Source organism: Microplitis mediator, chromosome 1 (assembly GCF_029852145.1).
Source record: "Microplitis mediator isolate UGA2020A chromosome 1, iyMicMedi2.1, whole genome shotgun sequence".
NCBI lineage: Eukaryota > Metazoa > Arthropoda > Insecta > Hymenoptera > Braconidae > Microplitis > Microplitis mediator.
The window spans coordinates 4317198-4333337 of NC_079969.1; the positions used below are offsets into that span (position 1 = coordinate 4317198).

Here is a 16140-nt window from a genome sequence, read left to right on the forward strand (position 1 = left end):
ATTGAGAACGAAAGTTTTTTTGAAGAGATACAAAATTTCTTGCGCAAAAAAATTCTCATTTTCTGTGTATCAAAATTTATGAACAATAAATCATTTGAATAATGAAGACTATATTAAATTATATTATCTTCTATTTAGTCAACCCTAAATTCTTAATTACAGAGTACATATAATTATTTTTAATTAAAATATGAATCAAAGTTTGTTTCTGAACAATGAAAAAAAAAGTCGCGATCTAATTACGTACATGATAGAGAGATGTCACTAGTATACTCCTTTTATCGCCGTGGTTGTTTCGTTTCAGTGCAGCTAAGCTTAGCCCATCAACCCCTTATCGAACCCTCCCATCCAACAAAACTTCGAACGTGTGAGAAAAGCTTTAGGGGCAGTAGTAATATGGCTGTTTCTTTGTGGTAAACGATTTTTATAAAACCGAAATGTTTATTTGTACAAAAACACGTCCTAGTTTTAAAAACAGTACTATGATCATAGTTTAGTGTGTTATAATAGATAAAAAATCTTGTAGTAAATAATGTGTTTTAGATTTAGCATTAAACGAAAATAATGTTAAGTTTATACTCTCTGTGATTTTTTTCGTCAGTTCCAATTTAATAGATCTTAAAAATGAAACTAAAAACACTGTTATGACCACGGTAAGTTAAAAATTTAACTTCAGATATCGTGATAATTAATAATTTATCTAAAATATCATAAATCAATGGTTTTAACTCAAATAATTTCAAATAATTCAAATAATTTAAAATCATGGCTATTATGGACATTCAATATCGTCAATTATTCAAAATTATCTTTCTTAATCAGAGGTCATATTGTTTAAGTAAAAAGTATTTCAATATGGTCTTCGAAATTAGGGGTAGATTGGCATCCAACTCATATTAGAATCAATATACAGTCTTATAAATACTTAATATATGCATTTCATTGACTTGTTTCGACGCTCGATTCCGCGATTTTACGTTTATTTTTCTGTCACAAAAATTTGTTTTGTGTATTAATTATAATTAGTGTAGAAGATACTAAATTTTTTATGACAAAACTGATATTTTATTCGTCATAAGCCGAACCACGACATTATTATCTAGCTAACGTAAATTTACTGTTTTCAAGTAGTAAAACTAGGACAATAGGGTAAATCGATACGAACTACCATTCATGGTTAACTCCCTATCACAGGCATATTGCTATTTTTAGAACCAAAATTTATTTTTCTTTTTAAGTACTGATAATAATGAGAAATTTTTTTGATTGTTATTTATTTTTATAAACGATTATTTTATTATTTCTATCGCTTAAATAATTGGGAAGCTTAAGAAATATTTTATAGATTTTCGTAACTATAATATATTTGGTTTTAATAAAATAATTTTATGCATGTCGAATTTTTTTAAAAAATGGCCAATCATACTTTGAAATTTCCCTGATTGAAAAAAATTATTTGGAATGATTCAGAACAATTTGAAATTATTTAAAATAATTTGAATCGACTAATATATAGATATACACTTAACATGGAGAAAATCATTTTTCTTAATCAGGGTTTTAAATTGATTAACATTTTTTCTATATAACATCGGATATACGGAAAGAGAAAACAATTTTGATTAACAATAAAAATTTTTTTCTAATAATAGTGATACTTTCTTATCACATTCCTGCCGAATATAAAACACTTTCGTATAGTATATAGTAGACTGATTCAAAAAAATCAACTAATTTTTTTTCTCTTCATTATATCGAAAATATTGTTGGAAATGACGAAAAAAAAATACTGTGAAAGTTTGAGCTCTTAATATTAATATTAACAACCGCCGCATCGCAATTTTCTATTTCCCGTTTAAATAACATGGGATCATTTATTTTTTAAGCTTTGGAATTTTGTAGCTCACGGTGGGACAAATACTTTTGAATGTTCAAGACATATTCTTATGGGAAATTTGACGCTCTACAAAAAAGGTCTCTTATAATTTTTCGATATTTTTATTTCTTCAAAAGTAATTCGGAGTTAAAATTAGATTGACGATAAATCTTTACATTATTTAAATTTTTTGACGCAACCATCAACTTTATCCGAAAATTTTAGAGGACATTTTTTGTAGAGCATTTTATTTCCTACAACTTATCTCAGAGAAAATTTTCGATATTTCTCATAAGTCGTAAGTTATTCGCAATTAACTGAAAATTTAATATAATTAATTTTAAGCATCAAAATTTAGATTATTTAAGAAAATTTTCAGTTAATTGCAAATAACATACGACTTAAATGAAATATCGAAAATTTTCTCTGAGATAAGTTGTAGGAAATAAAATGCTCTACTAAAAATGTCCTCTAAAATTTTCGGATAAAGTTGATGGTTGCGTCAAAAAATTAAAAAAATGTGAAAATTTATTGTCAATCTAACTTTAACTTCGAATTACTTTTGAAGAAATAAAAATATCGAAAAATTATAAGAGACCTTTTTTGTAGAGCGTCAAATTTCCCATAAGAATATGTCTTGAACATTCAAAAGTATTGGTCCCACCGTGAGCTACAAAATTCCAAAGCTTAAAAAATAAATGTTCCCATGTTATTTAAACGGGAAATAGAAAATTGCGATGCGGCAGTTGTTAATATTAAGAGCTCAAACTTTCACAGCATTTTTTTTTCGTCATTTCCAACAATATTTTCGATATAATGAAAAAAAAAAAAATTAGTTGATTTTTTTGAATCAGTCTAGTGTATAGTTGTAGTATTATTTTTTGGTAGATATTAAGAAAGTTAATTATTTAAAACTTATAACCAGCAGCCTTAGTTTTGGCAAACTCAAGTAACAGGCTGGCCTAAAAAAAACTGATTTATTACCGACAACTACAGTAATGACCGGTTCTTGCCAAGCAGGATACGCACTCGAATAAAATTAACAATATCACGGTAAAATTATTCTGACCCACCTCACGGAATATTTAAATACGGAAAGCATTAAATTTGAATTAATCACTTGAACTTAATTACATCTAGTAAGAAAATAAGGAAGAGATACCGGTAAGAAATCACGGGCGTTAACTAGAAATAAGAAATAAAATAACGAGGGCTTATTTATTGCCAAATAATGCAAACTACTTAAAAATATTTTATTTAAAAATAACTATGGTTATAATAAAATTTACAATAATTTTACCGATGATTAATTTCAAAACTAAACTCAAAAACTTAAATAAATTAGGACCGTTTCTTTCTCATAACCTTCTCTTAGAAGTATACGAAAAAAAATGGAGACAAAAAATGTCCGAATTTTTATTATGCTGCCGACCAAACTTGAAACAGGAAATTGAGTCGTCCAAAAATGACTATGCTGTACTATAATTATTATTGCACGGAGAAAATACTTCAAGACTTAAGATTTTAATTTTTTAAATCAATTATCAAATCTTACTTTTGTAGAAACTTCGTTTAGTTTAAAAATTCTGTGTTTGGGTCCATTCAACACGTAGTTTTATTTGTGGTTGGTATTCATAACAGCCTGTTTTCCCATGAGGTTTTGTTCGGTATATTAAGACACACGTTTGCTAATATTTCAGGTGAGTCAATCATAACATTGATTACTTTATGGAAGAAGCAGAGATCTAGGTCTGTAATATTAGGATAATTATGACTCAACTTCCTGTTTGAAATTCGGTCGACATCATACTAAAAATTCGTAAATTTCTTAAGCTCATTTTCTTCCCTGTAAATGTGCGTCTTGTTGAAGAAAACGTTAGCAGTACCCAAATTTTCAGAAATATCTAAGTTTCAATTTTAACAAAACCGAATTTTTTTCGACATATTAATTTTTTGAACGTAGAAAATAATGGGGTCCTCTTCACAAAAGTCTGTTAGTAGATTGTAGTGTACATATATTAGTCCAGTAATGTATGAGAAGAAATGTATTGAATAAATTCATCGCGCAGTCGCTGGTCTGTCTACATTATGAAATCAACAGTTAAATGTCTCACCAATGTCACTATGCAAGCATGGTCTAGATGTTATAATTGAGATGTAGAAGTACAGAGGGATATTTATAGGGTAGCTTTCCAGTATGGAAAGAAGAAAACTAGATTGATCATCCTCTTATTTACACTAGAGTAAATTACAACGTACAAACTAATTCTATTAAATATTTATTATTGAGGAATATCTTTCGTATTATCATGTGATTTTAATTTTTTAATATAAAAAGTAGTTCATAATTAAAGCAAACTCTGAAATTGGGTCATTAAAAATTAAATTCAAACAAGTGGTTGCGTTAAATCTATAAGTATTATGGATAGGAAAAGAGTTGTCGATCTTATATTATTTTTAGACGTGTGCCAAGTGTATCTTCAAACACGAAAAAAAAATATGAGAGACTTATATACTCTTTGGGCGATAATAACTTTCGTTCGCAATGAAGATTCCGCTGAATTTTTACGCTGGTGCCGAGCTTGTAATGTGAAACATTTGAGAGGATCTCAAGATAATGAGATACAAAAACAAAAAAAGAGTATCCCGAAAAATGAAAAAAAGTGTTTGGAAACGCGAATTTTACGAGCTATACAAGAATTATTTTACTGCGGATGTCTTTCAAGCAATTAAGTTTTTCATCAACTTAATAAACAAATAAATTTTTATTCATTAGGATATTGAAAACTAGAGTTAAAGGAGTATTTTAAAAAATCATCTTGTACATATCTATTTTAATGATGATAACATAATTTCAGTACTTTTACCACGTCTGTGGAAGATACGACGCATCATAGTTGACAGTAATGTCTGAAAGCGAAGGAGAACAAACAGCTAGATCCATAGCATTAGAACAAGTATATGTTCATGAAGTCTATGAGCAATGTGCTGAAAAAACCGCTCAAAATCGTCATTGGCCAAAAATTTATAAATTTCTCGAGGAACTTGAACCTGGAGCTCTAGTTTGTGATATAGGTAAAGTTCACATTTATTTTTTCTAACATTGTGTTCATTACTTTGATTTTTCACAATAATTTTTTTACTTCAGGTTGTGGAAATGGCAAATATTTGAGTATTAATAATAATATTTTTCAAGTCGGTGCGGATAGATGTAAAAAATTTACAGACATTGCACGACGAAAAAATAACGAAGTAAATTTTTTTCTTTATGGATCTTTATATGGTTTGAAATAGTGTTTAAATATTCAATTAATTTACAGGTATTAATATGCGACAATTTAGCACTACCATTTCGAGACGAAAGTTTCGATGCAGTTTTATCAATCGCCGTTGTTCATCACTTTGCAACAACCGAGAGGCGAGTGAATGCATTGAGAGAACTTGCACGTGTTTTAAGAATCGGCGGAAAACTAGTAATATCAGTTTGGGCTATGGAACAAAGACATAGAAAGGTATTTCATAAGAATAAGTTATTTTCCTATAGTTTTTCCATAAATTTTGGGCGCCATTATGTCTTACTTTACACGTGTGATCCAATTTCAAAATTTAACCCTTAAATGTGCGATTTTTTTCACTATTCTCAAATATATTTTGTTACCTCCATAAGGATTTATAGTTTCAAAATTCAAAATTGAACCGCCGCATCAGTTTTCGAAAAGAAAACCAAATTGTCTATAATCTGTGAATGAAATAGGAAACACGTCACTAGAGTTTGTATGTTCGATCGATTTTCGGGGTATTGCAGATATGCAACAGAGCGAATTCAAGGGTCAAAAGGGTCAAATCTTTATATTTTATCAACAACGATTTTTTTTTTTTGACAAGAATCGTAAGATTAATTATTTTTTATCAATACGATACTACTAACTATACATTTCGATTAAAACAAAATGAAAAGTTATTGTTTAAAATTGTTTGACAAAATAGAATAGATAAAAGACAGATCATGAATCAAGTTGACAATTGAACAAGTGGCGATGAGTTAAAAAGGTTTAGGCTAAAGACAGATGAAGCGTAAAGGTTAGATTAGTTTGGATTTATAGTGTTTTTATATAGGTTAAGGCCGTTCTTGAATAATATGTCTCTCACTATTTTATAATATTCAATGACATTGAACTGTCAAAACCGTATTAAAAGTTTATTTATTGATTAACATAAAAGACAAAGCGTTAATTGGAAAACTGACAATGTAGGTCCGATTTCCGCGATATAGTTTTAAAAAAAATTATTGGCAGCTGTTTATGATTAGCTGTGTACTGGAATTTATAAAATAAGTTTTCCGTATGATCTTCATGTGAAGATTATAATTCAAATTTTAAATTTTGTTACACAGCTAATGTGAACATGTGTAAATAGATTGTCCTTTTTTTGAGCAATACTTAAATTTATTTTTTCAATTCATTATTGACATTTTAATAGTTATGACAGTTGAGTCATTCAATGTTTTAAAAAGTGGGGAGATCTTTCTGATAATGCCCTTAATACAAAATTACTATTAGACGCACTCGGACCGATGTCTGGCCGACGAAAGGGAACATGACTTCATATTCATCTCGTTTTATAACGTTGTAAAGCGCCCTCTATAATCAGCGCCTGCGCTCTTTTGGCCTTCCCAGGAACTTGACTCTAGCAGTTGGCAACCTTAGTATAGTCAGTTACCGAGAACTAAAATACTGCCAACTTCAAAGCCGCGTGCGCAGTCGTAATAGTTCAAATTTCCCAGTTAAAAAATATATGAGGATATCGGGGTCTATTTAGTTCAGATGTAAATAATTTTCTGATATGACCATATACATATATACGGGCAAACCAGACTATATATGAGCTGATCAGAAAATTTTTCCACGGGAATACTTATTAGATACAAAAAGCATTGTCTTATATTTTTTGTTTTACAGTTCGAATCTCAAGATGTTTTAATTCCTTGGCCTAAAGCTTATTGCTTAAATGCTACATGCTACTGTGGAACAAAGATTCCATGTGATGATGAGCAACGTTATCACCTAACAAGGAAATCTATTTTACCATTAAAACGTGAACAACAAAAGTATAAATGCCGACGATACAGGAATGATCCTTTTGTTAGTTCATCACCATCTACAAGTAGCTTATCAAGTCCTAACGAAACATGTTATAGTTTTGTTCGCCGCGCTATACAGGTAATATTATATTGCAATTCTCCACTAAAATCTTATTGTAGGTATAATACTTTTCACAAAATATATTTCTTCTTTTACAGAAATTAGCAGGAAAAAGAAACATTAGCCATCGCCCATGGTTTTTTGATTCTTTCCACAATATTAGCTGTAAAAATCGTCATCACGAATTCGATTCTGATGAAAATTCTGATGTCGATGATATCCCTATTGAATTACGAAGGTTGGAAGATGAACATGTAAGATTAAACAAACTGGACAATACTTTCGGTATTAAATCTAAAAGTCTTGGTGATATTTTGGAAATTCAACACCTAGACTTAGTACGATCGCGTTCAAGTATTCCAGATCTATGGTCAACAGTAGCTTTGGAAGAAGAATTTTGTGACCGATCTTCATTACAAAAGCCGTTAGGAAAATCCAAGTCGCGATTTATTAAACAAAAAAATCACTGTTTAGAAAACAATTATCTCGAAAAAACTGTTCAAATTACTGATAATGGAGAACTTACTAAGAATCTTACAGAATTACAGGCTAACGTAAGTATTTTTATGATTTTCAATAAAGAAATAGAAGGGCGAACTTGGGAACTCGAGTACTAGTTCCCTGATCGGGTACTAGTTCCTTGATCGGGTTCTAGTTCCTTGATCGGGTTCTAGTTCCCTGATTGGGTACTAAGTCTCTTAGGTTCATGTGTGGCGAGTATACGCAGTGGGTAAGTGTGTGCAAACCCATGCGTTTCAGTCCGAAATTAATAAATTTGCGCATACTTATCTACAGCACACACTTGCCAGACATGACTCTACTCACAAAAAAAAACTATAATAATTTTACTTTACTTGTAGAGCATAAATAGAAGGTCTGGAAAACATCCATGTATTTTCAAACAATTATCTATGAATGAAGAACTCATGTCAATGGAACGTTTAGCGGAACGTGATTACGTACGTCATAAATTTATGAAACAAATGTCATTGAATGAAGATATAATTTGTAAAAATATAACATTAGACAAAATAGAAGATAATTCATCTTTAACAGCACGAAGATTTCAAATATTAAAAAGTGGCCTTACCAACCGAATTAAGCGATCAACAACAAATATGGATAAAGTATCTCCGATATCATTTAAAAACGGATTAGTTAAAATATTTCAAAATTGGAAATCATTAGATTCTAGTTTTGATGATCAGACAGACAATAAATATCTAGAAGAACCTATGGTTCAAACAGAGGAAGATATTCCATTACCAGTTACTTTTAAGAAAGAACCTGAAGTCGAACGATGTTTGTCTAAAGAAGACGGCTCAGATTCCTCTAAAGACAGTAGTCTGCAAAGTGATACAAGTTTAGATTCTGAAGATAGTTTTGCATCGGTTATTTATGTGCCAAAGAAACAAATTTCGCCTGTTGATATCAACGCAATGCCTTCTGTTTCCCACTTGAGGACAACCTCAGCACCACCGTCACCGAGAGTTAAACATCCGCCAGATCTCCACAAGCCTAAAATTAAAATTATGTCAATTTTGCCTTTATCGAAACAGTTCCCCGCTGCTAGCAAATCACTACCGCCCCCCAGTCCACCTGGACTTTCACCAAAAACCTTTAATTCTTTTATTACACAATCGTTCTTTCATCAGCAAAATGTACCATACAATTTTGATAAGCTTACAAACAAACAATCAAACGAGGAGTCAACTGGTGATTCTGAGATAAATTCTCACAGTGAACACATTAGAAAATTAAATGATTCAAAACCAAACGTCTTGAAATTAAATCATCATAATTCAGAAAGTTCACCTTCAGCCGAAGAAAACGATAGTAAGAAAAAAATATCTATAAATAAATGGAGTGTAGGAAAACCGAAAGATTATTCATCACCGTCCAGTTTAATTGATGATGTTCCGATAGTAGAAAATTTAAAACCAGGCTCAGAATCAAACGAATCACTAGAAAAATCTCACAAAGAAATTTCGAATGATGAAGACAACAGAAAGTGTCGATTGAACGAAATAAAAGAATTATTGCAACAAAAGCCAGGATTCGCGACCAGATGTTCAAAACCGTCGTTCCCATTAGTACGAAGAGCGTCCACAGCAACGACAGGAAGACTAGAAGCAGTAGCGAAGACATTGCCACGGCTGTTGTCATTAGAGTTATTCAATCCGGAAACAGATGATTTAGACAGTGATTCTAGTGGCGTTTCTTCGCCCGATTCAGTTGATTCCGTCGTCAGCGTAATTTCCGACGAACGTCGCATTGACAAATTCAAAATTATCCAATCAAAACAATTAGAACTATCGAAAAAATTAAAAAATCCCAGCAGTACTGCAGAATCTGTTAAGAATAACGACAAGGAGCCTACGAATGAATCGATAATTTTTTCTATTGCGTCATCAACGCAATCATTTAGGATACGCGAGCCATCTGCCGAGCTATCAAGTGTCGGAAACACAGCGGATTCAAAAATTGGATCGCGGTCTGAATCAGAAACGTGTTCCCAGGTTTCAGAGTGTACGGAAAGTTCTAAATCATCGTCGATAAACAATGAAAACCTGAGTAATGATCTTAATTGGAACGAGAAATCAGGGGAAAATCTGATCAATTTCAGCGACAGCATAACAGAAAATTTCTTTAAAGATATTGATCAGTTTTGCCAACAGAGAAAATTGGAGCTTTTGAATGACATAACAAGCAGCAGCAAAACAACTTTGAATTCTGATAATTCTTCATCACAAGCTTGTGATCATGAATTAGAAGGAACATCAAATTCCGATGAATTGCTAGTAGATAATACAGTTCTATGGTTGAAAAATTCAATAGATGAGTTTTCAAAATCAGACAATAAATTAAACTTAATTGATAACTTAATAATCAAAAGAGAGTGTCAAGGAAACGAGTGTCTCTACGGAATCAGCTCTGAAGATACAATGGGATTTGTTATAGTGTCAAAAAATGGAGAAGTCGAGGAAAATAAAAGTATAGATGATAAGTTTATACTGGATTCCAGAGTCAATAAAAACGATAAGGAACAAAAAGTTTCAAATATCTTTAGTAATTTCTTAGAGCCTAATGATGAGGATTCTGATAATTTCGGTAGTTCGCAAACAACACAAAGTTCACCGACGAAATTTTTAGAATCTAATGATAAATATAAACATCAAAAAGACAAGAGAATATGTCAATATAACGAGCGATTAGTATCTGAAGAAATGGTTGAAGATAACAACCGGACCAATGCACCAACAAATGATGACTACAGTGAATCATCATCGCAAGAATCACTTCTGTCTGAACGGGAAGGTGGTGCTATTACTTATCATCAATATTATCACGTTTTTAGGGAGGGGGAACTTGATCAGTTGATTAATACGTATGTTGAAAATTTACATATTATTTCGTCGTATTACGACCATGCCAATTGGTGTATTGTCGCTGAAAAAGTTCAAGTTTGGACTATATAACATTTTATATCTTGTAAAAATTAGCTATTTTATATGCTATTATTCTAGTTTGCTTAATAATTTATCAAGTTGAGGACATAAATTAAATGCAGAGGAACTAATAAAGCCATAAAAATCCACCTTTAAATAAAATAAAGTGATTTTTTTTTCTTTTGTAAAAATAAGTATTACATAGCCTACAATGCAACCCTTTAATTAAAAGCAATTATACATTTGTGTGTTAAAAAAAATTAAGTATTGGAAATAAATTTTTTTCAAAAGTATTAATAAAAAAAAATTTAGAAAATAGAAAAAAAAATTATCAAATCGAAAATTTTATGTATTTCATAACTTAATATTCGCTGGTAACTAAATATTATTATTATAAAAAGCTAAGCCCCGTTAAAAAAAAATCTTTTCAAGACCACGATTTCTGATTTATCTTTTATTTAAACCTTTTTAGATTTAGTGAGATTCAAAACGTCTCTCCATTCATTCATCCTCGTAGTAGTCCTTTCGCTGCTGTGGATGCGCGCGCAATTTTTAGCCAAACGGATCTGACAAATGTTTGTATTTTTTAAGATGCTATCTTAATAAATAATAGAGATAGACGAAAGATGATTGAGTCATTATTTGTGTATTTTGATACATGGAAGCTTATTTTGTCATTATTTGAGAGATATCAATTATAAATTTCTTGTAATTTAAGTTTGAACAATTAAATTGTTTATAACAAAAAAGCTGGACCACCGTAGAACTTTTTAATCCTCGCATCAAATTACATAAATACTCGTAGAAAAATCTAATCGACCTGATTTTGCACACAGCCATAAGAATAGCGGCGAAAGGACTATAGAACCAAATAGATCCATACAAATCCAAAACACGATTCATTTTGTTTATCATTAGATTAAGTTAATTTATGTAAATCAACACAAATGTACGTCTGAATACACAGATACAAAAAATTAAGGAAAGAGAAAAAATTTATAAATTCTTTAGTGATTTTTTGAAGGCTGTATCTTTGTAAATAATGATCGTATTAAAAAAAAAATTTAAGCTTAAAAGCTCTAGTTCCAAGATCTGATGAAGAATTTTTTGAGCAACGGCTAGTGGAATCATGAGAAATCCATTGTCGAAAAACTCGGCAAGTTTAGGTTTCATTTCGATTTTCAAAAATAGAGTTTTCATTGAATGTCGGGGATTTTAGGTCTTAGAAAGGTGTTTTGTTTAAACAATTATACCAGACCTTACGCTCTACGGTCTTTATAATCACTTCATAAGTAACTGTAATTGGTTCGTTAATTTGCTAAAGACATTAACATACCACATATTAAATTATACATATACATATTATGTATATACAGTCGAATTCCACTAACTCAGACAGTTACTCTACGGAGCTGCGAGAATTTCTTGGAAATCCTGACTTATCGAATGTCACTTCTTCTTTAAAAAGTAAACTGCTCGCATGCGCCCTTACATCACATGTATGATGCATATATAAATAAACACACACACCTAAAAATGGATAGTATTGATGGGAGACAACGTAACTCGTAGTAGGTATCAAGTTTGAGGGTAAGTTCCGAGTTAATGGAACCCTTTAATTCGCTGTTGCATATCTGCAGTCTGCAATATACTGAAAATCGATTGAACGTACTCTAGTGACGTACATCCGAATTTCATTCACACAAATAATAGACAATTTTGTTTTCTTTTTGACAACGGAAGTGGCGGTTCAATTTTGAATTTCAAAACTATAAACCCTTGTAGAGATAACAAAATATATTTAAGAATAAAAAAAAAAAATTACGCATTCAAGAGTTAATGGACTTCGACTGTATATATTCATATATATTTATACTACAGCTTCCAACGGAGGTTAAATAATTAACAATCCTCAAACATTCTAAGCCGCTTTTTATTTAGAATACAAGAATGGCTTTCTTAACATTGTTTATAATATTTATGATAATTTAAATAATTATTTAGCTTCTTTGATAAGACTGAGGTGATTTTCAAATAAATATTGTCTGGATTAAATCTCAATGACTTTAAATAACTACTTACTTTAAATGGTTACTTTAAATAATATCAAAATAGACGATATTACAATTACTTTATTTAACTTTTCCTTGGGCTGCAACTGCAGCCATAGCGGCTTTGACTGTTTCTTCATCTCCCAAGAATTTCATAGAGACAATAGGTTTGAAATTTTCGTCTAATTCATAAACGAATGGTATTCCAGTGGGTAAATTCAAGCTCATGATTTCATCGTTACTCAACTCTGAAAAAATAATTAACATCAATTAAATTAAACACCGAAACACGAGTAAATTTAGTTGCTGCTTTTTCGGTTTATTCGAAATTAAAGAAACTATCGATTTACAAAAAAAAAAAAAATAATTAAAAATATGCACAAGTAGAAAATTACAAAAACTATAAGTGCAATTTTTTTAAATATTTTTTTTTTTAAATTTATAATTTTGAAAAAAATCCAAAAATTATGAGACATCGGCCAACTTCAGTGTCATAAATTTTCGCCATTTAATGAAGAAGCTGAGAACCCTGATTAAAAATACTCATTGAGAAATTGAAAATTATTTCAATTCTTTTCAATCCATACGGAGATTTTGAAAAATATTAAATGGAATTGAAAATTCGATCATTTGAATACTTCCTGATTCTTGTAATAGAATTCAAAAGTATTGAAAAGAATTCAATCTTGCATCATTTTAGAAAAAGATTCAGAAAGAGTCGAAAATGTGAATTCATTTTAATTTTTTTTTAATTCAAGTCATAACTCGAAATATGGAACTATTTTAATATTGAGAAAGATTTAGAAAAATTGAAAATCCTCAATTTCTTTCAATTCTTTCAATCCTACACTCGATCCAAAATATGGAACTATTTTGGTATTGAGAAGGATTCAGAAAGATTGGAAAATGTGAATTCATTGTAATTTATTTCAATTCAAGTCATAATTGGAATTATGGAACTTTTTTGGTTTTGAGGGAAATTCAGAAAGATTACAAACTGTCATTTCATTTGAATTTTTTTCAATCTCACACGTGACCCGAAATGTGAAATTATTTTGTTATTGAGAAGTATTCAGAGATTGAAAATGTAAATTGATTTGAATCTTTTTCAATTCAACTCTTAACCCGAAATATGGAACTATTTTGGCATTGAGGAAGATTTAGAAAGATTGAAAACTGTCAATTTATTCGAATTTTTTTCAATGCTACTCGTGACCCTAAGATTCGAAACTTTTTTGTTATTGACGAGGATTCAGAAAGATTAAAAATATCAATTTATTCGGATCTTTTTCAATTCTTTGGAAGTTTAGAAATTCTATATTATTTGTAGATTCAATATAATTGAAAAGTATTAATTTTATGTCCAGATGAAAACCTCGTGGAATAGGATTTATTCAAAAGTATTCAATTCTCATCTTTTTCAATACTTCTCAATGAATGACAGTAAAGTTGGCGGACATCAGACAATTTGTAAAATTTAAAAATCCTAAAATCAAATTTTTTAAACAAAAAAATTAAAAAATGGGCTTGTAGAAACTTCTAAAATCAGTGCATGCATTTTTTTTATCATATCAATTTAATTGTTTAATTTTTTTTATATGTAATTCAAAAATTGTCTTGTCTGCTACATTTACACTCATTCTCAATGAGTATTTTTAATCAGGGAAACTTTATTCAAATGTTTTCTTTAAATTTTTACCTATATAGAAAACTATTAAAATATACTCACGGTCAAGATGTTTAACGATTCCTCGCAAACTATTTCCATGAGCGGCGATGATAATTTTCTTGCCCTCTTTCAAATGAGGAATAATTACATCATTCCAATACGGCAAAGTTCGTTTAATAGTTAATTCGAGAGATTCAAACTTAGGGAACTCATCTGCTTTAGGACCGTCTTTGTAACGCTCATCTTTTACAATCGTATCATAATATTTATGGTCGGGTTCCATTGGTGGCGGAGGAGTATCAAATGATCTTCGCCAAATTTGTACTTGTTGCTCGCCGTATTTAGCAGCAGTCTCAGCTTTGTTCATACCAGTGAGCCCACCATAATGACGTTCATTCAATCGCCAGGTTTTGTAAATTGGAAGATTTTCCTGGCCGATTTCTTTCAAAATTGTTTGAAGAGTAACCTGAGCTCGAGTTAAAACAGACGTGTGAGCTTCGTCAAATCTATAACCTGAGTCTTTGAGGGCCTTTCCAGCAGCAATGGCTTCATTTTTTCCTGTATCAGGATGAAAAGTAATTCAAGATTTAGTGAAAATTTGATATAAATTTTTATCAGCAGTATACGGCTATTGGTCCTTGAATAAATTGTTGTTACATCGCATTGCTTACCTTTTTCAGATAATCCTGCGTCGAACCAACCGCAAAATAAATTTAATTGATTCCATTCACTTTCGCCATGACGAACCATAACAATTCTATATTTGGCCATGATTTTATAATAATTAATAATCAAAACAATCTAGTCTCAAGTTTACGTAATAAATCTTCAGCTTATCCCTTACGGCGTACGACCTTGAAGTATAGATTAGATACAATTCAAATTTTTCACGAGTCACGTAAGGTTCTGTCCCTCCCTCACTTTTGGAAACTGTCTAGATCAGGGCTGCTCAGCAAAAGCAAAAGTTTGCTTTCATTTTGCTGTTAAGTTGCGCGTTTTTCTGAAGGATAAATTGACTGAAATATGACGTCAACTTGACCGCAAGATTTCATAGTTGACCCCAACTTTCTACGACTTCTCGTCAAAGACAGCAACTTTTGCTACTTTTTAAAGATGTACAGAATTTTTAACAAACTAATGATCCTGAAGTCAATGGAAATTAACAATTTTTGGATTTTTTTTTCAACAAATTGCAATAAAAAAAAAACGGAAAATATGCACATGTGAAAAATTAAAAAAACTATAGGTGGAATTTTTTTAAATATTTTTTTTTCATAGCTTATAGTTTTTAAAAAAATCCAAAGATTATTAGACCTCAGCTAACTTCAGTATCATCACAAACTACTGCCATCTTACAGAAAAAAAATTGAATTTTATCCTTAATTGCACAGTTTGCTTAGCAAAAGTTTATTTTACTAAATTTCCTTGAATTTTTATGATACTGAAGTTAGCAGACGTCTAATAATTTTTGGATTTTCTTTTAGACGGTAAGTTTGAAAAAAAAAAATTTGAAAAAATTGCACCTTTAGTTTTTTAAATTTTCTACATGTGCATATTTTTATTTTTTATTTTTTCGTAATTAATTTGTTGAAAAAAAAATCCAAAAATTTTGAATTGTCTGCTAAGTTCAGGATCATGAATTTTTCGTCAAATGTCCGTCAACTTGAGACTTTTCCGTTTTTGACAACAATTTGTAAACAACTTGCTATACAAAAATTAACCGCAAATTTTTCTTTCCAACTTTTGCTATCAAATTGTCAGCAAATTCGGATGATTCTGAAGTTAACCGATCTCTTATAATTTTTAAAAATCTTAAACTATTTATAAAAAAAATATTTTTAAAAATTGCACTAATAGTTTTTTTAATTTTCTACATCTGTATATTTTTAATTTT

The 16140-nt window shown here is 30.3% G+C and overlaps 2 protein-coding genes across 2 annotated transcripts; one reads left to right on the forward strand and one right to left on the reverse strand.

Annotated features, from left to right (window-relative positions):
• Positions 1-340: 340 nt before the first annotated feature.
• Positions 341-11540, forward strand: LOC130664627 (uncharacterized). The gene is made up of 7 exons (XM_057464630.1): positions 341-653; positions 4735-4951; positions 5025-5128; positions 5197-5388; positions 6835-7095; positions 7176-7631; positions 7938-11540. Exons 2-7 carry the CDS (start codon positions 4783-4785, stop codon positions 10554-10556), a joined length of 3801 nt encoding a protein of 1266 aa, XP_057320613.1. The 5' UTR covers positions 341-653; positions 4735-4782; the 3' UTR covers positions 10557-11540.
• Positions 11541-12441: 901 nt separating this feature from the next.
• LOC130664636 (phosphoglycerate mutase 1) lies at positions 12442-15186 on the reverse strand. The gene is made up of 3 exons (XM_057464642.1): positions 14918-15186; positions 14307-14804; positions 12442-12825 (listed from the first exon to the last, which is right to left on the reverse strand). The coding sequence occupies exons 1-3, from the start codon at positions 15015-15017 to the stop codon at positions 12659-12661; spliced, it is 765 nt and encodes a 254-aa protein (XP_057320625.1). The 5' UTR covers positions 15018-15186; the 3' UTR covers positions 12442-12658.
• Positions 15187-16140: the final 954 nt, after the last annotated feature.

Bases quoted from the DNA above. Each gene is read 5' to 3' on its own strand.
- LOC130664627 (XM_057464630.1), top strand. From the start codon at position 4,783: ATGTCTGAAAGCGAAGGAGAACAAACAGCTAGATCCATAGCATTAGAA. The intron at 5,389-6,834 runs GTATTTCATAAG...TTTGTTTTACAG, and splicing joins TGGAACAAAGACATAGAAAG to TTCGAATCTCAAGATGTTTT. The intron at 7,632-7,937 runs GTAAGTATTTTT...CTTTACTTGTAG, and splicing joins TTACAGAATTACAGGCTAAC to AGCATAAATAGAAGGTCTGG.
- LOC130664636 (XM_057464642.1), bottom strand. From the start codon at position 15,017: ATGGCCAAATATAGAATTGTTATGGTTCGTCATGGCGAAAGTGAATGG. The intron at 14,805-14,917 runs GTAAGCAATGCG...ATCCTGATACAG, and splicing joins CGCAGGATTATCTGAAAAAG to GAAAAAATGAAGCCATTGCT. The intron at 12,826-14,306 runs GTGAGTATATTT...TTATTTTTTCAG, and splicing joins AATCGTTAAACATCTTGACC to AGTTGAGTAACGATGAAATC.